At 48.1% G+C, this 21989-nt stretch overlaps 8 protein-coding genes across 8 annotated transcripts in view; 1 reads left to right on the forward strand and 7 right to left on the reverse strand.

Moving 5' to 3' along the window:
- Positions 1-6451: 6451 nt before the first annotated feature.
- On the reverse strand, positions 6452-7095 carry LOC139568160 (histone H3-like). Its single transcript, XM_071389900.1, has one exon. It carries the CDS (start codon positions 7058-7060, stop codon positions 6500-6502), a length of 561 nt encoding a protein of 186 aa, XP_071246001.1. The 5' UTR covers positions 7061-7095; the 3' UTR covers positions 6452-6499.
- A 212-nt stretch (positions 7096-7307) lies between these two features.
- Positions 7308-20101, reverse strand: LOC139541615 (uncharacterized). The gene is made up of 2 exons (XM_071346442.1): positions 19623-20101; positions 7308-7933 (listed from the first exon to the last, which is right to left on the reverse strand). The coding sequence occupies exons 1-2, from the start codon at positions 20006-20008 to the stop codon at positions 7366-7368; spliced, it is 954 nt and encodes a 317-aa protein (XP_071202543.1). The 5' UTR covers positions 20009-20101; the 3' UTR covers positions 7308-7365.
- On the reverse strand, positions 8309-9406 carry LOC139568152 (histone H1). Its single transcript, XM_071389893.1, has one exon. The coding sequence runs from the start codon at positions 9026-9028 to the stop codon at positions 8405-8407; it is 624 nt and encodes a 207-aa protein (XP_071245994.1). The 5' UTR covers positions 9029-9406; the 3' UTR covers positions 8309-8404.
- Positions 10148-11078, reverse strand: LOC139568168 (histone H2B-like). Its single transcript, XM_071389907.1, has one exon. It carries the CDS (start codon positions 10873-10875, stop codon positions 10357-10359), a length of 519 nt encoding a protein of 172 aa, XP_071246008.1. The 5' UTR covers positions 10876-11078; the 3' UTR covers positions 10148-10356.
- On the reverse strand, positions 11315-12002 carry LOC139568174 (histone H4). The gene has a single exon (XM_071389913.1). The coding sequence runs from the start codon at positions 11686-11688 to the stop codon at positions 11377-11379; it is 312 nt and encodes a 103-aa protein (XP_071246014.1). The 5' UTR covers positions 11689-12002; the 3' UTR covers positions 11315-11376.
- Positions 18708-19619, reverse strand: LOC139568149 (histone H3-like). The gene has a single exon (XM_071389890.1). The coding sequence runs from the start codon at positions 19413-19415 to the stop codon at positions 18756-18758; it is 660 nt and encodes a 219-aa protein (XP_071245991.1). The 5' UTR covers positions 19416-19619; the 3' UTR covers positions 18708-18755.
- A 463-nt stretch (positions 20102-20564) lies between the features above and the next one.
- On the reverse strand, positions 20565-21662 carry LOC139568156 (histone H1). Its single transcript, XM_071389896.1, has one exon. The coding sequence runs from the start codon at positions 21282-21284 to the stop codon at positions 20661-20663; it is 624 nt and encodes a 207-aa protein (XP_071245997.1). The 5' UTR covers positions 21285-21662; the 3' UTR covers positions 20565-20660.
- A 236-nt stretch (positions 21663-21898) lies between these two features.
- The window catches only part of LOC139541622 (alpha-2-macroglobulin-like), a 5052-nt gene continuing 4961 nt past the window's right edge, over positions 21899-21989 (forward strand). The window contains exon 1 of the mRNA XM_071346456.1: positions 21899-21940. Coding sequence (XP_071202557.1) covers positions 21899-21940 — 42 coding nt within the window. The remainder of the gene's footprint in view (positions 21941-21989) is intronic.

The following is a 21989-nucleotide window of genomic DNA, read 5'->3' on the forward strand; positions in this document are numbered from 1 at the left end:
TCATCGGTCATTTTGCTATTGAAGGCCATGTAATATAACATCAATCTTCTTTTTTCTTCCCTACACAGGATCCGGCCTGACGGTCAGGGAGCCAAGAGGACCCGAGGTGCCGATGGGAAGGGTGGTGATACCTCTGTAAGGTGAAACGGCAGTAAAACATTCCTCAGACACCCACACACACACACAATGAAGGGATAGTTTTCCTATTCGTACAGAGGTGTGCAAATATTGTATTGGACTTGTGTTCACAAACCAATAACAAATCGTCTTATTATGGAATGAGTGGATCATTTATAGGCCAGATAGCACTATGGCCGTCAAATGAACGCCACAGAAGGAGGGCCCGTCTCAACAGGTCATTTCAAAAGGACACGTACTGGCAATTGATCAATCGGTGCCGTTTATTCACATCTCAAATGTGAATAGCTTTCATCTTACTACTTATTGTTGCCGTAATTGTCTCTTACTTGTACTTACTGGCTGCCGGGCCTCGGTTTAGTACATCGAGGAACAGAGGTTGCCTTTTAGGATACAGCTAGTGTCACAAAGTCACTTTGTCATAGCAGGTTAGGAGAAACAGGCTCAGTTAAAAAAAATGTTTTTAACCTTTATTGAACCAGGAAGGCCTCGTAGATATTAAAATCTCTTTTTCAAGAGCGTCCTGGCCAAGTTAGGCAGCACCGAGTCATTACAACAATTACAGACAGACAACATGAAAAACTACAAGTCATCTAGTAAAAACCATTGAATTCACAAGAGTATAACAAAATCAAAAACAGCAGGTCAGGGAATCAGCCTCAAAATCCTTCATCGGTGATTGAAAAACACCAATCGGGACAAGTTCTTCCAGTTTCAAATGATTTTGTAAGCTGTTCCGAGACGATGGCGCAGAGTACATAAAAGACCTTATACCAAATTCGGTTCAGACATTTGGAACAGTTAGCGGGATAAAGTCCAGCGAACGAAGAGAGTACCCACCACATTTCTGAACAATAAAAATGGCCAAATAAAAAGGTAGTAAAGCCAAAATGGCTTGGTCAATAAAAGTATACCAGAAGGCCAGCCAACCCTGGTATACAAAGTGCAGTGGGGCGTAAGTGTTTTTGCAGTTTAAAATACATCTCAAAGTGCCATGGTAAAGAGTGTCAATTGATCTCAAACACCGAGCGGAAGCATTCGTATATCAAATATCCCCATAGTCTAGTAAAGGCAGAAATGTAGCTTAGAAGAAGGGTTAGGCTTACCCTAAATGTCACTTCCCGTCGTACTTGTACTCCGTGTACGCACGACCGACTTACAAGTCATCGCACAGAGAGCACACGCACTGTCTGGAAGACCGCACCGGACTGAATTGGAATCCCTCAAACGGCACACTAACTGCATTCCGCTTTATGATGTCACAGTCAGGCCCTCGGACCACTGGTCCTCAACATTCTCAAACACCTTGGATACCGAAGCCAAACATTCTCCATTCACTCACATTCACAATTCAACCAGGGAGAAGGCTGCCAGGAATTGGATGCTGAAAAAAGCTCACCTACAGAGCAACATCATAGGACTGGGAGTGAACCGTACTCTGTCCGCGGACATGCTCGGGGCCTTGTGTTCAACAGCAGGTTAGACTCTGTCCCTTGTTCCCTTCAACTGCTTGCATTTCCCTATTATCAACAGTGCAGATACTTCACATGTAGAGTACAACAACAAATAACACAGGGCCTGTTACCACACCCTATAGGCTAGGACTTTCACTTGGACCACAGTGACATCGGTAGTAAGTCGGCCGCAGCGTAACTGACGGGGACATCAAGGGGAAATGGAAGGGGGACACACACTGAGGAAAACTCCTACCGACATACAATCTATTGTAATTACCCATTCGATCCAAATCTAATTTGCCACATACACGTGTTTAGTACGGAAATGCTTGTGTTACTAGCTCCAACAGCACAGTCACATCAAACAAGTAAGATCTAACCATGTCCCAGGATTCCACACAATACACCCAAATCTAACAAAAGGGATCGAATGACAATACATCAATATCTGGACGAGCAATGTCACACCGGCATAGACTAACATACCTAACGATAGAATACTGTATATCCGTATGACAAGAGCTCCGCATGATGAAAGTGACTGGTGTTCCATTAATCAAGTGGCCAGTGATTTCTAACACAAACACACACCTCACCACGTTGCAAGACAGGAATGAAGACATGATTCAGGCGAGATGCAATGTTGACACTCTATGCTTCATTTAGGAGCTCAAATGAATAGGTCAACACATATAGATAGGGAGGCACTGACCAGAAGTCATGTTGCCAACACTGCCTTTCAATTCATTCAGTCTGCTCATCATTCAAGCCACATAGAGAGGGATCTTTGCACCACCTGCTGGATCAGAAGTGCTACTGACAATGGCACACAGAGCGAGCATTTATCCCTCGACCTGATGCAATTTGCACAAGTATGTGGTCCAAAAAACCACTAACTACAACAGATCATCAAATAGGCAGAGGTTCAACACATTAAATAGAACATGTTCTCCTAGCTCACGTGAGCATTGCATTGTGGAAAACAATGACTTTAGAAGAGCGTGTCTTGAAATGTGAAGCGTGTATTTGTAGATCAATCACAGAATAGGTTTGGTGAAAAAGTAACCGTACGTCACTATGACTTCATTTGACTGCTCTTAAATCATATTCACTTGCACATTTTCTGCTGCTTTGTCTCCTGCAGATTTGGAACACAACGTCATGTGGATGTATGTTTCTCAACTGTCAAAGGAGGGTAAATTACATAGTACCGCTTTATTAAAAAACGGATTGCTACTTTTCTCTCTAGCCTAGTGCACTCTTTATCTGTAGGCAGCTGCAAAAAAAAGGTCCACATGCCATTATATCATATAGCCTATAGGTCAACTTTTTCTCCAGGACTACGTCTTACACCAATGCACCCCGACAAAGGTTTTGTTGCAGTGACCAGGGAAAGAACGTGGCCGGAATTAACTGGATGATTCTGTGACCAATTACAGGAGGGGGTCTGTTGGATGAGGGGTGTACTGAACTGTGCCTATAGCATGTCACACATCCCTCCAACGGGAAATTGGCCTTGGCAAATGGCCAGAGGCGCTGTCCTTTCCAGCACCACGGAGCTCCGCTATTACCTGTGTGGTGAGTGAAGATGCAGCAGAGGCGCGCTGTCTGTCCATTCAAACGTGCTGAATACAGCAACGCATGCGCAGAGATTTCCTGTTTGCTTCCTGATTTTGGCCAAAGGTTCGCCTCCACTTTTAGCCTGTGCCATGCGTCTGACTATAGTACATTATCCCTTTGCATTCAACGGGTTATGTCGTTTTACCACCTCTTTTGATCTACGTTATTTGTATTCGCCGGGTGCTTTATAGGCCCATCACTTTAGCTGTGTGAATTCTGCATTTAACTGGCAGCCTGTATTTAGGGCCTTTACTGGGTCTTATCATTTGGTGAAGCTGTCAAGGGGTTTCGATTCCTGAGCAAATCTTCTTTCGCCTAGGTGATTTAGCTACACTGTAAAAAAAGGATGTGGCAGCCTAGTAGATAGTGGCAGCCCAACAAACACAAAAACCAACTAACAAATACAGTCATTCAAGTACGGTCTACATCGGTGCACTCAAAAGAACACACGAAGACTAAATCTCACTTCAGAAGTCGACTTCTAATCTATGCATATGATCATCGAATATTATGCACTTCTGAGGCATTTACTTCCTTATCAAGTCTATGCAGCAATGCAGCGCTGGTGATTGCAATTCTGTAATTGGTCAATTAATAATAGGACTAATCATTGCAGCTGCTTGTGTCCTGTTTCGTAACAGCTGTTTTGCAAGGCCTTGATGATTACATCTTTTCATTCCTGCTGTCCCGATAGCTTTTCTCTCAATTAACAAAGGAGGAACAATGGGTACGTAATAGGATTAGTCAGAGATATCATTTCTTTGCCTCAATACCTTGGTCAGTCGCATGAGTTATGGGGTGCACATGTTTTCGATTTTTTTGAAATGGGGATTTTCACTAAGTCATTGACACACTCTAGCATGTTACATTCCAACAGCTATTGGATTCGAAAAAGTACCACTTGGGGACCCGAGGACCGAGTTTGGGAAACGCTGGCCTGAAGATCAAATACCACTACGATGTGCTCACAAGTTGGCAGTAGCCGCGTTTAACCACTAGATGGCCTCCGTGCTCCACGGTAAAGTTTTCCCCTCTGCACGAGTCTCAGCAGCACTGCAATATGGGACTTTCAAAGTCTGCTGGCATGCTATGTTGTTCTTAGCTACGTAGTGACCATTTTTGCGACTCTTTGCCCTATGACATTACTATCACTCATTACTGCAGGTGTATTTTCCCCTCCTTTGTAAAAACCTTTCACTCTTCTACTCTAGGCATACATACATACATGTGGTCACATCACTCTCTCTTTAGCAGATCATATCGCAGCTACAATTACGCAAAGGCAAACGTGCAATACGTCGCTTTTCTTTCGATGTCACCTTTATTTAACTAGTCACGTCAGTTAAGAACCAACTCTTATTTGCAATCACGGCCGGTTGTGATACAGCCTGGAATCGAACCACGGTCTGTAGTGACTCGAGAGCAGGGAACGCGACGTGTTAGTCAACAACATACATGGTGGGAAATGGAACAAGTGTGCCTTTTTGACGGAAATATGGAGGTGTTTGGGGGATTTTGGAGATCAGGTCATCGTTTATGCGCATGTCTTGAAATGTGAAGCGTGTATTTGTAGATGAATCACAGAATAGGTTAGGGGAAAAAGTAACTGTACGTCACATTTGACTGCTCTTAAATCATATTCACTTGCACATTTTCTGCTGCTTTGTCTCCTGCAGATATGGAACACAACGTTATGTGAATGTATGTTTCTCAAGTGTCAAATGAGGGAAAAAACGTGGCCGATTCTGTCACCAATGTTGGATGAGGGCTGTACTGAACTGTGCCTATAGCATGTCACAAATCACTCCAACGGGAAATAGGCCTTGGCAAATGTCCTTTTCAGCACCACGGAGCTCCGCTATTACCTGTCTCGTGAGTGCTGGATACAGCAACGCATGCGCAGAGATGTCCTGTCTGCTTCCTGATTTGCCCAAAGGTTCGCCTCCACTTTTTGCCTGTGCCATGCGTCTGACTATAGTACATTATCCCTTTGGATTGATGCCTTTGCATTCAACGGGTAATGTCGTTTTCCCACCTCTTTTGACCTGCGTTCTTTTGTATTCGCCGGGTGCTTTATAGGCCTATCACTTTAGCTGTGTGATTTCGGCATTTAACTGGCAGCCTGTATTTAGGGCCTTTACTGGGTCTTCTTATCATTTGTTTCGATTCCGGAGCAAATCTTCTTGCGCGTAGGTGATTTTGCTACACTTTTGCTACACTCTACATCGGTGCACTCAACATTGACATACATTCGAAACAAAGCACACATGAAGACTACATCTCACTTCAGAAGTCGACTTCTAATCTATGCACTTCTGAGGCATTTACTTCCTTATCAAGTCTATGCAGCAATGCAGCGCTGGTGATTGCAATTATGGAATTGGTCAACTAATAATAGGACTAATCATTGCAGCTGCTTGTGTCCTGTTTCGTAACAGCTGTTTTGCAAGCCCTTGATGATTACATCTTTTCATTCCTGCTGTCCCGATAGCTTTTCTCTTAAGGGATCACTGATGTAGTCTAAAGGAGGAACAATGGGTATGTAATAGGATTAGTCAGAGATATCATTGTTGGGTCAATACCTTAGTCAGTCGCATGAATTATGGGGTGCACATGTTTTTGTGTTTTTTTTCAACGGTCACATGGCACAGCAAAGAGGGAATGGGGTTTTTCACTAAGTCATTGACACACTCTAGCATGTTACATTCCAACAGCTATTGGATTCGAAAAAGTACCACTTGGGGACCGAGTTTGGGAAACGCTGGCCTGAAGATCAAATACCACTACGATGTTGGCACTTGCCGCGTTTAACCACTAGATGGCCTCCGTGCTCCACGGTAAAGTTTTCCCCTCTGCACGAGTCTCTCAGCAGCACTGCAATACGGGACTTTCATCAAAGTCTGGTGGCATGCTAATGTTTTTCGTAGCTACGTAGTGACCAATTTTGCCACTCTTTGCCCTATGTCATTACTGCTAGTGTATTTTCCCCTCCTTTGTAAAACCTTTTGACTCTAGGCATACATACATACATCACTCTCTTTAGCAGATCATATCGCAGCTACAATTACGCAAAGTAACACGTGCAATACGTCGCTTTTCTTTCGATGTTAAGAACCAGCGCTTATTTGCACTCACGGCCGGCTGTGATACAGCCTGGAATCGAACCACGGTCTGTACGTCGACAACATACATGGTGGGAAATGGAACAATTGTGCCTTTTTGACGAAAATATGGAGGTGGCTCTTAAAAGAGCCTTTGGGGGATTTTGGAGATCAGGTCATCGTTTAAGCGCGCTCTCCGCGAATACGACGGGCCAGCTGGATGTCCTTGGGCATGATGGTCACCCTCTTGGCGTGGATGGCGCACAGGTTGGTGTCCTCGAACAGGCCGACCAGGTAAGCCTCGCTAGCCTCCTGCAGGGCCATCACGGCGGAACTCTGGAAGCGCAGGTCGGTCTTGAAGTCCTGGGCAATTTCTCTCACCAGGCGCTGGAAGGGCAGTTTACGGATCAGCAGCTCAGTGGACTTCTGGTAACGACGGATCTCTCGCAGAGCCACGGTGCCGGGCCTGTAACGGTGAGGTTTCTTCACGCCGCCGGTGGCCGGGGCGCTCTTGCGCGCAGCCTTGGTGGCGAGCTGCTTCCTGGGTGCTTTACCACCGGTGGATTTGCGAGCGGTTTGCTTGGTTCTGGCCATGGCGCTAGCTAGATTCCTTCTTTCACAGTCGGAGTATAGCCTCCAAATGCCTATGTGAAGTTTATAAAGCCGGCAGCGGCGTCTGCTGATTGGACACCTTCTACGCACCACTCTGATTGGCCCGTTGCGGAGGCCTCCTCCGGCGCCCATTGGACGGGAGGCTGGGCCTCTCCCTGCCGCCCCAAAATGCAACCCCCACCCTCGCGCGCTTAGCTCTTTTGTTAGGGCCGACACTTTACGCGCGTTCATATTACGCGCATTAATATAATAGTCACCGTGCAAACTTAGTCGCCTAGTAGGTGTTATTGTTCATTCAACGCCTCATGTGGGCACTTGATACGGTGCCGTGTATGTGGCATATAAAAGGACACTTTGCGCTTTTGCTGAGCTAGGTGGTTGGCTCTTAAAAGAGCCTTTGGGGGTTGAGTAGTCAAGTGGCAGCCGCAGTAGCGATTTTACTTGGCTTTGACGGCCTTCTCAGTCTTCTTGGGGAGCAGCACTGCCTGGATGTTGGGTAGCACACCACCCTGAGCGATGGTCACGCCGCCAAGCAGTTTGTTCAGCTCCTCGTCGTTACGGACAGCCAGCTGCAGGTGACGGGGGATGATACGGGTCTTCTTGTTGTCACGGGCAGCGTTGCCGGCCAACTCCAGGATCTCAGCAGTCAGGTACTCGAGCACTGCGGCCAGGTACACTGGTGCGCCAGCGCCCACACGCTCGGCGTAGTTGCCTTTGCGCAGCAGCCTGTGCACTCGGCCCACGGGGAACTGGAGTCCGGCACGGGATGAACGTGTCTTTGCCTTCGCCCTGGCCTTGCCTCCGGTTTTGCCTCTTCCGCTCATATTGCTAGCTTTTAGGATGTCACAGAAAGTCTGAATGAGCCGCTGGCCACCTCGAGAGCCATATTTATACCTCGCCACAAGAGGCACCGATTGGCCACCGGGCCGGTGTGGCCTTATCCAATTGGAGTGAGGGACAGACAGACAGTCAGCCCTAAGCCCGCCCTCACCCACCCGCAGGCAGCTGAGTGAGAAGGGCTAGGCTACTCTGTTTCCCTCCGAATTTGTGACAAATCAAATCAGTCAAATCATCCAAATGGGAAACACTTACGCTATAGTATTAACATGGGTCGGATGATGATTAACACATCACAGCAGCCTGCCTCCTCTCCAATTTGAATTATTAATGGCAATTCTAAAACTTCACAACATTGGCTGGTGCTGCACTCTTGAGTGACAATTGTACGCCATTTTGCCACTCGATTATTATTATTGTTATTATATACCTCTCCCTATCGCTCTCTCCGGGCAGCACACACCCAGAGTGGGAAAATGTGGTGCGTAAAAGTAGCCTGGTGTGCTTGTCATTTCATTTCTTTTGCACGACAGCTACAACATGGAATGACATGCGCTTTTATGGAAAGAGGTGGGTGGCTCTTAAAAGAGCCTTTTGTGGTAACAACATGTGTCGAGTCGAACACCGTTTGGAATAGGTTTACTTCTTCTTGGGGGCTGCCTTTCTGGCCTTGGCTGCCTTGGGCTTGGCGGCTTTGGGCTTCGCTGCCTTGGTAGCCTTTTTGGGGCTCTTGGCCGCCTTCTTGGCCGCCGCGGCGGGCTTCTTCACTTTCTTTGGGCTCTTGGCGACCTTTTTGGGTGTAGCGGGCTTCTTGGCCTTCTTGGGGGACTTCTTTGCGGCGACGGCCTTCTTGGCTGCTACCTTCTTGGGCTTCTTCGCCGCGGCGGGCTTCTTGGCGGCCACCTTCTTTGCTTTGGGGGCTGCGGCTTTCTTGGCGGGCTTCTTTGCCTCCACGGCTTTCTTGTTGAGCTTGAAGGAGCCGGAGGCACCTGTGCCCTTGGTCTGGACCAGGGTGCCCTTGGTGACGAGGCTCTTGACGGCGATCTTGACGCGGGAGTTGTTCTTCTCCACGTCGTAGCCACCTGCAGCCAGACTCTTCTTGAGCGCGGCCAGGGACACGCCGCTCCTCTCCTTGGAGGCGGACACCGCCTTGACGATGAGCTCGCCTACGCTGGGTCCCGCTTTCTTGGCCTTGGCCGCTGCCTTCTTCTTGGGTGCCTTGGCCGGCGCGGCGGCGGCGGGTGCTGGTGCGACTTCTGCCATGGTCCGGTAAACACACACGCTTACTGAACACTACGGTAGTCTGTGAGGAGGAGTACTTTGCTGTAGACGCTGCTCTGCGCTATTGAAGCTCCACACCGTGCAGGGGGCTGGCCTTAAACGCGACATGAGAACCATGTAGACTCAAGCCACCCAGCTCGACTTCTCCCGGCTGGCCAAATGCTCTTTCACTTGTGTTTTCTGGTCGCCAATATCGGTCCAAAAGTCACCGACGGAGCCGTGTTTTTGGCCCAAAAGCGAACGGCCCAGCGAGCAGACTTGTCTCCGTTCAGAATAAAGTCATGTGGGCTGCAGAAGCCCCGTGCATTTTGTTGCGACTCGCTCAAAACCTCACCGTTCGACTGTCGGCTGGAGCTGCGCGCACTGCTTTTCCTGTGCTATTTGTCTCCTAAATGGCCTAAAAGTGCATCCGATTGCGAGCACCATTGATTGTGTAATGAGCCGAGATGTCTGGCAAGGGAATCAGATGGTTTGGCGTCCCCTGATGTGGTCCTTGGTGTTTTAAAGGAGAGCTCTTTTGGGCACCTTAAAACACATGCACTTGTGAGGCCTGGCCGAGACTAGTGTTGTACTCCAACTTTCAACTTGTATTCGTCATGTGTCCAGGACGCACACGATATACACTGCTTACTTGCCCCGTGTGTGTGTGATGTTGTATTAGTGCTTTTGCTGGATTTGGAGCCTCCTATTTGGACACAGTGTGTGTGTGTGTGTTTCCTGTGTCTTTTTTTGCCGATAGGTAGGCAGATAGGTAGTCTCTCTCTCTCTCTCTCTCTGTCTGTCTACTAATCAATGTATCAATGCTTGACTCCGCAGCGTGACTCGACTGGTGCCGGTCTTTGTGTCTGTGGGTCTTGGTGTCTGGCCGGCGCTATGGAGGCTGGCGCCCCATGTGGGCCTGATATAGGGCTAGAGAGTAGAGTGTCTCTCTCTCTCTCTCTCTCTGTAGCTAGTGCATGCATGCATGTGAGTGAGTGGAACAAGGGCTGTATAGATCAATATTTGTAGTGTCCCCACCCCCACTCTAGTCCTTGGAGCACTAGTGGAATCCCACTCCCTTTGTCTACTGGCATGTGCACAATCATCATCTTTTCATTCTAGTTCCACTTATCAAACATATTTTATTGCATAGACTTATTCCACAACAATTTTTTTTTTTTAACCTCTAACCGGTTTAGCATGTTTTGCAGACCAATAAAAAAACACAGCCTAGCTACACATTCATTTGTGATGGATTTGCCTTTTTCACTGACTGGGTGGGTGGCTCTTAAAAGAGCCTTTGGGTTAGTACAGCACTCCAAATGGGCTGTTTACTTGGAGCTGGTGTATTTGGTCACGGCCTTGGTGCCCTCGGACACCGCGTGCTTGGCCAGCTCTCCGGGGAGCAGCAGGCGCACCGCGGTCTGGATCTCCCTGGAGGTGATGGTGGAACGCTTGTTGTAGTGGGCCAGGCGAGAGGACTCTCCGGCGATACGCTCGAAGATGTCGTTCACGAACGAGTTCATGATTCCCATGGCCTTGGAGGAGATGCCGGTGTCGGGGTGGACCTGCTTCAGTACTTTGTACACGTAAATTGCATAGCTCTCCTTCCTCGACTTTCGGCGCTTCTTGCCGCCTTTCCCTGCGGTCTTGGTGACGGCTTTCTTGGAGCCCTTCTTGGGCGCGGACTTTGCTGGCTCGGGCATGATGCTGATGCTTCGAATGAGGGGCTGGACTGCGCTTTCCTCTCTTATGAAGAGGAAGCTAAGCAAATTCAGCGGCCGTGGACACACCCCTGCTTTCTCATAGGCGCCCCTGCTTTCATTTGCCCAGTGGAGCCGAGCGCGCATAAGAGCCTTCCACTCAGAGGCTGGCTCCCTAAACAAAGACCTGTGCGCCCTACCTCCCCCAATTCCATCGCCTATGTTTTTTTACTGGTGGGGAAAATGTGTGTTTCAAAAGGGGGACGTAAATGCATATCCTACAACCTTTGCACCCCCTTTTTGGACTTAGTAGGGCTGTCGGCTTTAGCTTCTGAATCTGTCCTTCTGCCCTTGAACAGGCAGTTCACCCACTGTTCCTATGCCGTCATTGAAAATTAGATTATGTTCTTAACTGACTTGCCTAGTTAAATAAAGGTCTAATAAATTAATTAAAGGTTGGGTGCCGTCGAAATACGACTGTTTCTACACTGAACATAAGAGTCCTGTCATCAACACTCCCTGTCCACTCGAGAGTGGTTCATGGTTTCCTATAACTATGGAATTGGCCTTTTTCAAGCGGATGTGGGTGGCTCTTAAAAGAGCCTTTTGGGTTCAAGTCGGGATGTAGACGTTCAGAAGACAGTGTGTTTAACCGCCGAAACCGTACAGGGTGCGTCCCTGGCGTTTCAGAGCGTAGACCACGTCCATGGCGGTTACGGTCTTCCTCTTGGCGTGCTCGGTGTAGGTGACGGCGTCACGGATCACGTTCTCCAGGAACACCTTCAGGACACCGCGGGTCTCCTCGTAGATCAGGCCGGAGATACGCTTCACGCCGCCACGGCGAGCCAGACGGCGGATAGCGGGCTTGGTGATTCCCTGGATGTTATCGCGGAGAACCTTGCGATGACGCTTGGCGCCTCCCTTTCCGAGTCCCTTGCCGCCTTTGCCTCTTCCAGACATGATGTGTTCGCTAGTGGAGTTCAAGTGAATAAGTGACGTCCGCGATACGTGGTGTGCTGTTATTATCTGCAGTTGGTGGACCTGATTGAAGCCAGTGGCACAGAAAGCGCGCGCTTTTGCCTGGCCTCTGTTGCAAAGGGATCGGCGCTCGTTCTAGGGAACGAGGGAGGAGCGATAGGGGTTCTGCCAAGAAGAAATGAAAGCAAGTCAAACTGGGTAATCGACTAGTACTCTATGTTCCACAGTAGTTGAATCAGCTGTGCCTCTCCAGGGCTACAACAAAAATGTCTACTGGTAGGCTACTCTACCCCTGGAGTTGGAAAACACTGATTTAGTAGGATTCAACCCACTGCAGTTTCTCCCCCCCCCCCCAATAGAGACAGCCCTAAAGAAGTCGAATAGAGGTCCCAGTTAGAAAGGACAAAGGAAGGTGACTCTTCCACACACCTAATAACAAGTACTAACACACCAAACCTTCATGCCATAATTGAGACACCGTTATAGACCACGGGGAAACAAATACACATGGAATGCCATAAAGCTAAAAGGGGCTCATAATGTCACCTCATCGGTCATTTTGCTATTGAAGGCCATGTAATATAACATCAATCTTCTTTTTTCTTCCCTACACAGGATCCGGCCTGACGGTCAGGGAGCCAAGAGGACCCGAGGTGCCGATGGGAAGGGTGGTGATACCTCTGTAAGGTGAAACGGCAGTAAAACATTCCTCAGACACCCACACACACACACAATGAAGGGATAGTTTTCCTATTCGTACAGAGGTGTGCAAATATTGTATTGGACTTGTGTTCACAAACCAATAACAAATCGTCTTATTATGGAATGAGTGGATCATTTATAGGCCAGATAGCACTATGGCCGTCAAATGAACGCCACAGAAGGAGGGCCCGTCTCAACAGGTCATTTCAAAAGGACACGTACTGGCAATTGATCAATCGGTGCCGTTTATTCACATCTCAAATGTGAATAGCTTTCATCTTACTACTTATTGTTGCCGTAATTGTCTCTTACTTGTACTTACTGGCTGCCGGGCCTCGGTTTAGTACATCGAGGAACAGAGGTTGCCTTTTAGGATACAGCTAGTGTCACAAAGTCACTTTGTCATAGCAGGTTAGGAGAAACAGGCTCAGTTAAAAAAAATGTTTTTAACCTTTATTGAACCAGGAAGGCCTCGTAGATATTAAAATCTCTTTTTCAAGAGCGTCCTGGCCAAGTTAGGCAGCACCGAGTCATTACAACAATTACAGACAGACAACATGAAAAACTACAAGTCATCTAGTAAAAACCATTGAATTCACAAGAGTATAACAAAATCAAAAACAGCAGGTCAGGGAATCAGCCTCAAAATCCTTCATCGGTGATTGAAAAACACCAATCGGGACAAGTTCTTCCAGTTTCAAATGATTTTGTAAGCTGTTCCGAGACGATGGCGCAGAGTACATAAAAGACCTTATACCAAATTCGGTTCAGACATTTGGAACAGTTAGCGGGATAAAGTCCAGCGAACGAAGAGAGTACCCACCACATTTCTGAACAATAAAAATGGCCAAATAAAAAGGTAGTAAAGCCAAAATGGCTTGGTCAATAAAAGTATACCAGAAGGCCAGCCAACCCTGGTATACAAAGTGCAGTGGGGCGTAAGTGTTTTTGCAGTTTAAAATACATCTCAAAGTGCCATGGTAAAGAGTGTCAATTGATCTCAAACACCGAGCGGAAGCATTCGTATATCAAATATCCCCATAGTCTAGTAAAGGCAGAAATGTAGCTTAGAAGAAGGGTTAGGCTTACCCTAAATGTCACTTCCCGTCGTACTTGTACTCCGTGTACGCACGACCGACTTACAAGTCATCGCACAGAGAGCACACGCACTGTCTGGAAGACCGCACCGGACTGAATTGGAATCCCTCAAACGGCACACTAACTGCATTCCGCTTTATGATGTCACAGTCAGGCCCTCGGAACACTGGTCCTCAACATTCTCAAACACCTTGGATACCGAAGCCAAACATTCTCCATTCACTCACATTCACAATTCAACCAGGGAGAAGGCTGCCAGGAATTGGATGCTGAAAAAAGCTCACCTACAGAGCAACATCATAGGACTGGGAGTGAACCGTACTCTGTCCGCGGACATGCTCGGGGCCTTGTGTTCAACAGCAGGTTAGACTCTGTCCCTTGTTCCCTTCAACTGCTTGCATTTCCCTATTATCAACAGTGCAGATACTTCACATGTAGAGTACAACAACAAATAACACAGGGCCTGTTACCACACCCTATAGGCTAGGACTTTCACTTGGACCTCAGTGACATCGGTAGTAAGTCGGCCGCAGCGTAACTGACGGGGACATCAAGGGGAAATGGAAGGGGGACACACACTGAGGAAAACTCCTACCGACATACAATCTATTGTAATTACCCATTCGATCCAAATCTAATTTGCCACATACACGTGTTTAGTACGGAAATGCTTGTGTTACTAGCTCCAACAGCACAGTCACGTCAAACAAGTAAGATCTAACCATGTCCCAGGATTCCACACAATACACCCAAATCTAACAAAAGGGATCGAATGACAATACATCAATATCTGGACGAGCAATGTCACACCGGCATAGACTAACATACCTAACGATAGAATACTGTATATCCGTATGACAAGAGCTCCGCATGATGAAAGTGACTGGTGTTCCATTAATCAAGTGGCCAGTGATTTCTAGCACAAACACACACCTCACCACGTTGCAAGACAGGAATGAAGACATGATTCAGGCGAGATGCAATGTTGACACTCTATGCTTCATTTAGGAGCTCAAATGAATAGGTCAACACATATAGATAGGGAGGCATTGACCAGAAGTCATGTTGCCAACACTGCCTTTCAATTCATTCAGTCTGCTCATCATTCAAGCCACATAGAGAGGGATCTTTGCACCACCTGCTGGATCAGAAGTGCTACTGACAATGGCACACAGAGAGAGCATTTATCCCTCAACCTGATGCAATTTGCACAAGTATGTGGTCCAAAAAACCACTAACTACAACAGATCATCAAATAGGCAGAGGTTCCAAAAGTTTCAAACACATTAAATAGAACATGTTCTCCTAGCTCACGTGAGCATTGCATTGTGGAAAACAATGACTTTAGAAGAGCGTGTCTTGAAATGTGAAGCGTGTATTTGTAGATCAATCACAGAATAGGTTTGGTGAAAAAGTAACCGTACGTCACTATGACTTCATTTGACTGCTCTTAAATCATATTCACTTGCACATTTTCTGCTGCTTTGTCTCCTGCAGATTTGGAACACAACGTCATGTGGATGTATGTTTCTCAACTGTCAAAGGAGGGTAAGTTACATAGTACCGCTTTATTAAAAAACGGATTGCTACTTTTCTCTCTAGCCTAGTGCACTCTTTATCTGTAGGCAGCTGCAAAAAAAAGGTCCACATGCCATTATATCATATAGCCTATAGGTCAACTTTTTCTCCAGGACTACGTCTTACACCAATGCACCCCGACAAAGGTTTTGTTGCAGTGACCAGGGAAAGAACGTGGCCGGAATCAACTGGATGATTCTGTGACCAATTACAGGAGGGGGTCTGTTGGACGAGGGGTGTACTGAACTGTGCCTATAGCATGTCACACATCCCTCCAACGGGAAATTGGCCTTGGCAAATGGCCAGAGGCGCTGTCCTTTCCAGCACCACGGAGCTCCGCTATTACCTGTGTGGTGAGTGAAGATGCAGCAGAGGCGCGCTGTCTGTCCATTCAAACGTGCTGAATACAGCAACGCATGCGCAGAGATTTCCTGTTTGCTTCCTGATTTTGGCCAAAGGTTCGCCTCCACTTTTAGCCTGTGCCATGCGTCTGACTATAGTACATTATCCCTTTGCATTCAACGGGTTATGTCGTTTTACCACCTCTTTTGATCTACGTTATTTGTATTCGCCGGGTGCTTTATAGGCCCATCACTTTAGCTGTGTGAATTCTGCATTTAACTGGCAGCCTGTATTTAGGGCCTTTACTGGGTCTTATCATTTGGTGAAGCTGTCAAGGGGTTTCGATTCCTGAGCAAATCTTCTTTCGCCTAGGTGATTTAGCTACACTGTAAAAAAAGGATGTGGCAGCCTAGTAGATAGTGGCAGCCCAACAAACACAAAAACCAACTAACAAATACAGTCATTCAAGTACGGTCTACATCGGTGCACTCAAAAGAACACACGAAGACTAAATCTCACTTCAGAAGTCGACTTCTAATCTATGCATATGATCATCGAATATTATGCACTTCTGAGGCATTTACTTCCTTATCAAGTCTATGCAGCAATGCAGCGCTGGTGATTGCAATTCTGTAATTGGTCAATTAATAATAGGACTAATCATTGCAGCTGCTTGTGTCCTGTTTCGTAACAGCTGTTTTGCAAGGCCTTGATGATTACATCTTTTCATTCCTGCTGTCCCGATAGCTTTTCTCTCAATTAACAAAGGAGGAACAATGGGTACGTAATAGGATTAGTCAGAGATATCATTTCTTTGCCTCAATACCTTGGTCAGTCGCATGAGTTATGGGGTGCACATGTTTTCGATTTTTTTGAAATGGGGATTTTCACTAAGTCATTGACACACTCTAGCATGTTACATTCCAACAGCTATTGGATTCGAAAAAGTACCACTTGGGGACCCGAGGACCGAGTTTGGGAAACGCTGGCCTGAAGATCAAATACCACTACGATGTGCTCACAAGTTGGCAGTAGCCGCGTTTAACCACTAGATGGCCTCCGTGCTCCACGGTAAAGTTTTCCCCTCTGCACGAGTCTCAGCAGCACTGCAATATGGGACTTTCAAAGTCTGCTGGCATGCTATGTTGTTCTTAGCTACGTAGTGACCATTTTTGCGACTCTTTGCCCTATGACATTACTATCACTCATTACTGCAGGTGTATTTTCCCCTCCTTTGTAAAAACCTTTCACTCTTCTACTCTAGGCATACATACATACATGTGGTCACATCACTCTCTCTTTAGCAGATCATATCGCAGCTACAATTACGCAAAGGCAAACGTGCAATACGTCGCTTTTCTTTCGATGTCACCTTTATTTAACTAGTCACGTCAGTTAAGAACCAACTCTTATTTGCAATCACGGCCGGTTGTGATACAGCCTGGAATCGAACCACGGTCTGTAGTGACTCGAGAGCAGGGAACGCGACGTGTTAGTCAACAACATACATGGTGGGAAATGGAACAAGTGTGCCTTTTTGACGGAAATATGGAGGTGTTTGGGGGATTTTGGAGATCAGGTCATCGTTTATGCGCATGTCTTGAAATGTGAAGCGTGTATTTGTAGATGAATCACAGAATAGGTTAGGGGAAAAAGTAACTGTACGTCACATTTGACTGCTCTTAAATCATATTCACTTGCACATTTTCTGCTGCTTTGTCTCCTGCAGATATGGAACACAACGTTATGTGAATGTATGTTTCTCAAGTGTCAAATGAGGGAAAAAACGTGGCCGATTCTGTCACCAATGTTGGATGAGGGCTGTACTGAACTGTGCCTATAGCATGTCACAAATCACTCCAACGGGAAATAGGCCTTGGCAAATGTCCTTTTCAGCACCACGGAGCTCCGCTATTACCTGTCTCGTGAGTGCTGGATACAGCAACGCATGCGCAGAGATGTCCTGTCTGCTTCCTGATTTGCCCAAAGGTTCGCCTCCACTTTTTGCCTGTGCCATGCGTCTGACTATAGTACATTATCCCTTTGGATTGATGCCTTTGCATTCAACGGGTAATGTCGTTTTCCCACCTCTTTTGACCTGCGTTCTTTTGTATTCGCCGGGTGCTTTATAGGCCTATCACTTTAGCTGTGTGATTTCGGCATTTAACTGGCAGCCTGTATTTAGGGCCTTTACTGGGTCTTCTTATCATTTGTTTCGATTCCGGAGCAAATCTTCTTGCGCGTAGGTGATTTTGCTACACTTTTGCTACACTCTACATCGGTGCACTCAACATTGACATACATTCGAAACAAAGCACACATGAAGACTACATCTCACTTCAGAAGTCGACTTGTAATCTATGCACTTCTGAGCCATTTACTTCCTTATGAAGTCTATGCAGCACTGGTGATTGCAATTATGGAATTGGTCAACTAATAATAGGACTAATCATTGCAGCTGCTTGTGTCCTGTTTCGTAGCAGCTGTTTTGCAAGCCCTTGATGATTACATCTTTTCATTCCTGCTGTCCCGATAGCTTTTCTCTTAAGGGATCACTGATGTAGTCTAAAGGAGGAACAATGGGTATGTAATAGGATTAGTCAGAGATATCATTGTTGGGTCAATACCTTAGTCAGTCGCATGAATTATGGGGTGCACATGTTTTTGTGTTTTTTTTCAACGGTCACATGGCACAGCAAAGAGGGAATGGGGTTTTTCACTAAGTCATTGACACACTCTAGCATGTTACATTCCAACAGCTATTGGATTCGAAAAAGTACCACTTGGGGACCCGAGGACCGAGTTTGGGAAACGCTGGCCTGAAGATCAAATACCACTACGATGTTGGCACTTGCCGCGTTTAACCACTAGATGGCCTCCGTGCTCCACGGTAAAGTTTTCCCCTCTGCACGAGTCTCTCAGCAGCACTGCAATACGGGACTTTCATCAAAGTCTGGTGGCATGCTAATGTTTTTCGTAGTGACCAATTTTGCCACTCTTTGCCCTATGTCATTACTGCTAGTGTATTTTCCCCTCCTTTGTAAAACCTTTTGACTCTAGGCATACATACATACATCACTCTCTTTAGCAGATCATATCGCAGCTACAATTACGCAAAGTAACACGTGCAATACGTCGCTTTTCTTTCGATGTTAAGAACCAGCGCTTATTTGCACTCACGGCCGGCTGTGATACAGCCTGGAATCGAACCACGGTCTGTACGTCGACAACATACATGGTGGGAAATGGAACAATTGTGCCTTTTTGACGAAAATATGGAGGTGGCTCTTAAAAGAGCCTTTGGGGGATTTTGGAGATCAGGTCATCGTTTAAGCGCGCTCTCCGCGAATACGACGGGCCAGCTGGATGTCCTTGGGCATGATGGTCACCCTCTTGGCGTGGATGGCGCACAGGTTGGTGTCCTCGAACAGGCCGACCAGGTAAGCCTCGCTAGCCTCCTGCAGGGCCATCACGGCGGAACTCTGGAAGCGCAGGTCGGTCTTGAAGTCCTGGGCAATTTCTCTCACCAGGCGCTGGAAGGGCAGTTTACGGATCAGCAGCTCAGTGGACTTCTGGTAACGACGGATCTCTCGCAGAGCCACGGTGCCGGGCCTGTAACGGTGAGGTTTCTTCACGCCGCCGGTGGCCGGGGCGCTCTTGCGCGCAGCCTTGGTGGCGAGCTGCTTCCTGGGTGCTTTACCACCGGTGGATTTGCGAGCGGTTTGCTTGGTTCTGGCCATGGCGCTAGCTAGATTCCTTCTTTCACAGTCGGAGTATAGCCTCCAAATGCCTATGTGAAGTTTATAAAGCCGGCAGCGGCGTCTGCTGATTGGACACCTTCTACGCACCACTCTGATTGGCCCGTTGCGGAGGCCTCCTCCGGCGTCCATTGGACGGGAGGCTGGGCCTCTCCCTGCCGCCCCAAAATGCAACCCCCACCCTCGCGCGCTTGGCTCTTTTGTTAGGGCCGACACTTTACGCGCGTTCATATTACGCGCATTAATATAGTCACCGTGCAAACTTAAGAGTCGCCTAGTAGGTGTTATTGTTCATTCAACGCCTCATGTGGGCACTTGATACGGTGCCGTGTATGTGGCATATAAAAGGACACTTTGCGCTTTTGCTGAGCTAGGTGGTTGGCTCTTAAAAGAGCCTTTGGGGGTTGAGTAGTCAAGTGGCAGCCGCAGTAGCGATTTTACTTGGCTTTGACGGCCTTCTCAGTCTTCTTGGGGAGCAGCACTGCCTGGATGTTGGGTAGCACACCACCCTGAGCGATGGTCACGCCGCCAAGCAGTTTGTTCAGCTCCTCGTCGTTACGGACAGCCAGCTGCAGGTGACGGGGGATGATACGGGTCTTCTTGTTGTCACGGGCAGCGTTGCCGGCCAACTCCAGGATCTCAGCAGTCAGGTACTCGAGCACTGCGGCCAGGTACACTGGTGCGCCAGCGCCCACACGCTCGGCGTAGTTGCCTTTGCGCAGCAGCCTGTGCACACGGCCCACGGGGAACTGGAGTCCGGCACGGGATGAACGTGTCTTTGCCTTCGCCCTGGCCTTGCCTCCGGTTTTGCCTCTTCCGCTCATATTGCTAGCTTTTAGGATGTCACAGAAAGTCTGAATGAGCCGCTGGCCACCTCGAGAGCCATATTTATACCTCGCCACAAGAGGCACCGATTGGCCACCGGGCCGGTGTGGCCTTATCCAATTGGAGTGAGGGACAGACAGACAGTCAGCCCTAAGCCCGCCCTCACCCACCCGCAGGCAGCTGAGTGAGAAGGGCTAGGCTACTCTGTTTCCCTCCGAATTTGTGACAAATCAAATCAGTCAAATCATCCAAATGGGAAACACTTACGCTATAGTATTAACATGGGTCGGATGATGATTAACACATCACAGCAGCCTGCCTCCTCTCCAATTTGAATTATTAATGGCAATTCTAAAACTTCACAACATTGGCTGGTGCTGCACTCTTGAGTGACAATTGTACGCCATTTTGCCACTCGATTATTATTATTGTTATTATATACCTCTCCCTATCGCTCTCTCCGGGCAGCACACACCCAGAGTGGGAAAATGTGGTGCGTAAAAGTAGCCTGGTGTGCTTGTCATTTCATTTCTTTTGCACGACAGCTACAACATGGAATGACATGCGCTTTTATGGAAAGAGGTGGGTGGCTCTTAAAAGAGCCTTTTGTGGTAACAACATGTGTCGAGTCGAACACCGTTTGGAATAGGTTTACTTCTTCTTGGGGGCTGCCTTTCTGGCCTTGGCTGCCTTGGGCTTGGCGGCTTTGGGCTTCGCTGCCTTGGTAGCCTTTTTGGGGCTCTTGGCCGCCTTCTTGGCCGCCGCGGCGGGCTTCTTCACTTTCTTTGGGCTCTTGGCGACCTTTTTGGGTGTAGCGGGCTTCTTGGCCTTCTTGGGGGACTTCTTTGCGGCGACGGCCTTCTTGGCTGCTACCTTCTTGGGCTTCTTCGCCGCGGCGGGCTTCTTGGCGGCCACCTTCTTTGCTTTGGGGGCTGCGGCTTTCTTGGCGGGCTTCTTTGCCTCCACGGCTTTCTTGTTGAGCTTGAAGGAGCCGGAGGCACCTGTGCCCTTGGTCTGGACCAGGGTGCCCTTGGTGACGAGGCTCTTGACGGCGATCTTGACGCGGGAGTTGTTCTTCTCCACGTCGTAGCCACCTGCAGCCAGACTCTTCTTGAGCGCGGCCAGGGACACGCCGCTCCTCTCCTTGGAGGCGGACACCGCCTTGACGATGAGCTCGCCTACGCTGGGTCCCGCTTTCTTGGCCTTGGCCGCTGCCTTCTTCTTGGGTGCCTTGGCCGGCGCGGCGGCGGCGGGTGCTGGTGCGACTTCTGCCATGGTCCGGTAAACACACACGCTTACTGAACACTACGGTAGTCTGTGAGGAGGAGTACTTTGCTGTAGACGCTGCTCTGCGCTATTGAAGCTCCACACCGTGCAGGGGGCTGGCCTTAAACGCGACATGAGAACCATGTAGACTCAAGCCACCCAGCTCGACTTCTCCCGGCTGGCCAAATGCTCTTTCACTTGTGTTTTCTGGTCGCCAATATCGGTCCAAAAGTCACCGACGGAGCCGTGTTTTTGGCCCAAAAGCGAACGGCCCAGCGAGCAGACTTGTCTCCGTTCAGAATAAAGTCATGTGGGCTGCAGAAGCCCCGTGCATTTTGTTGCGACTCGCTCAAAACCTCACCGTTCGACTGTCGGCTGGAGCTGCGCGCACTGCTTTTCCTGTGCTATTTGTCTCCTAAATGGCCTAAAAGTGCATCCGATTGCGAGCACCATTGATTGTGTAATGAGCCGAGATGTCTGGCAAGGGAATCAGATGGTTTGGCGTCCCCTGATGTGGTCCTTGGTGTTTTAAAGGAGAGCTCTTTTGGGCACCTTAAAACACATGCACTTGTGAGGCCTGGCCGAGACTAGTGTTGTACTCCAACTTTCAACTTGTATTCGTCATGTGTCCAGGACGCACACGATATACACTGCTTACTTGCCCCGTGTGTGTGTGATGTTGTATTAGTGCTTTTGCTGGATTTGGAGCCTCCT

Source organism: Salvelinus alpinus, chromosome 2, assembly GCF_045679555.1.
Source record: "Salvelinus alpinus chromosome 2, SLU_Salpinus.1, whole genome shotgun sequence".
Taxonomy (NCBI): Eukaryota; Metazoa; Chordata; class Actinopteri; order Salmoniformes; family Salmonidae; genus Salvelinus; species Salvelinus alpinus.

What these genes read in the sequence shown, in the direction of transcription:
- LOC139541615 (XM_071346442.1), bottom strand. Translation starts at nt 20,008, where the DNA reads ATGAGCGGAAGAGGCAAAACCGGAGGCAAGGCCAGGGCGAAGGCAAAG. An exon ending in AAGGCCGTCAAAGCCAAGTA is followed by an intron (nt 7,934 to 19,622) that starts AAATCGCTACTG and finishes CTTCTCACTCAG; the next exon opens with CTGCCTGCGGGTGGGTGAGG.
- LOC139568149 (XM_071389890.1), bottom strand. Translation starts at nt 19,415, where the DNA reads ATGAACGCGCGTAAAGTGTCGGCCCTAACAAAAGAGCCAAGCGCGCGA.
- LOC139568174 (XM_071389913.1), bottom strand. Translation starts at nt 11,688, where the DNA reads ATGTCTGGAAGAGGCAAAGGCGGCAAGGGACTCGGAAAGGGAGGCGCC.
- LOC139568160 (XM_071389900.1), bottom strand. Translation starts at nt 7,060, where the DNA reads ATGGGCGCCGGAGGAGGCCTCCGCAACGGGCCAATCAGAGTGGTGCGT.
- LOC139568168 (XM_071389907.1), bottom strand. Translation starts at nt 10,875, where the DNA reads ATGCGCGCTCGGCTCCACTGGGCAAATGAAAGCAGGGGCGCCTATGAG.
- LOC139568156 (XM_071389896.1), bottom strand. Translation starts at nt 21,284, where the DNA reads ATGGCAGAAGTCGCACCAGCACCCGCCGCCGCCGCGCCGGCCAAGGCA.
- LOC139568152 (XM_071389893.1), bottom strand. Translation starts at nt 9,028, where the DNA reads ATGGCAGAAGTCGCACCAGCACCCGCCGCCGCCGCGCCGGCCAAGGCA.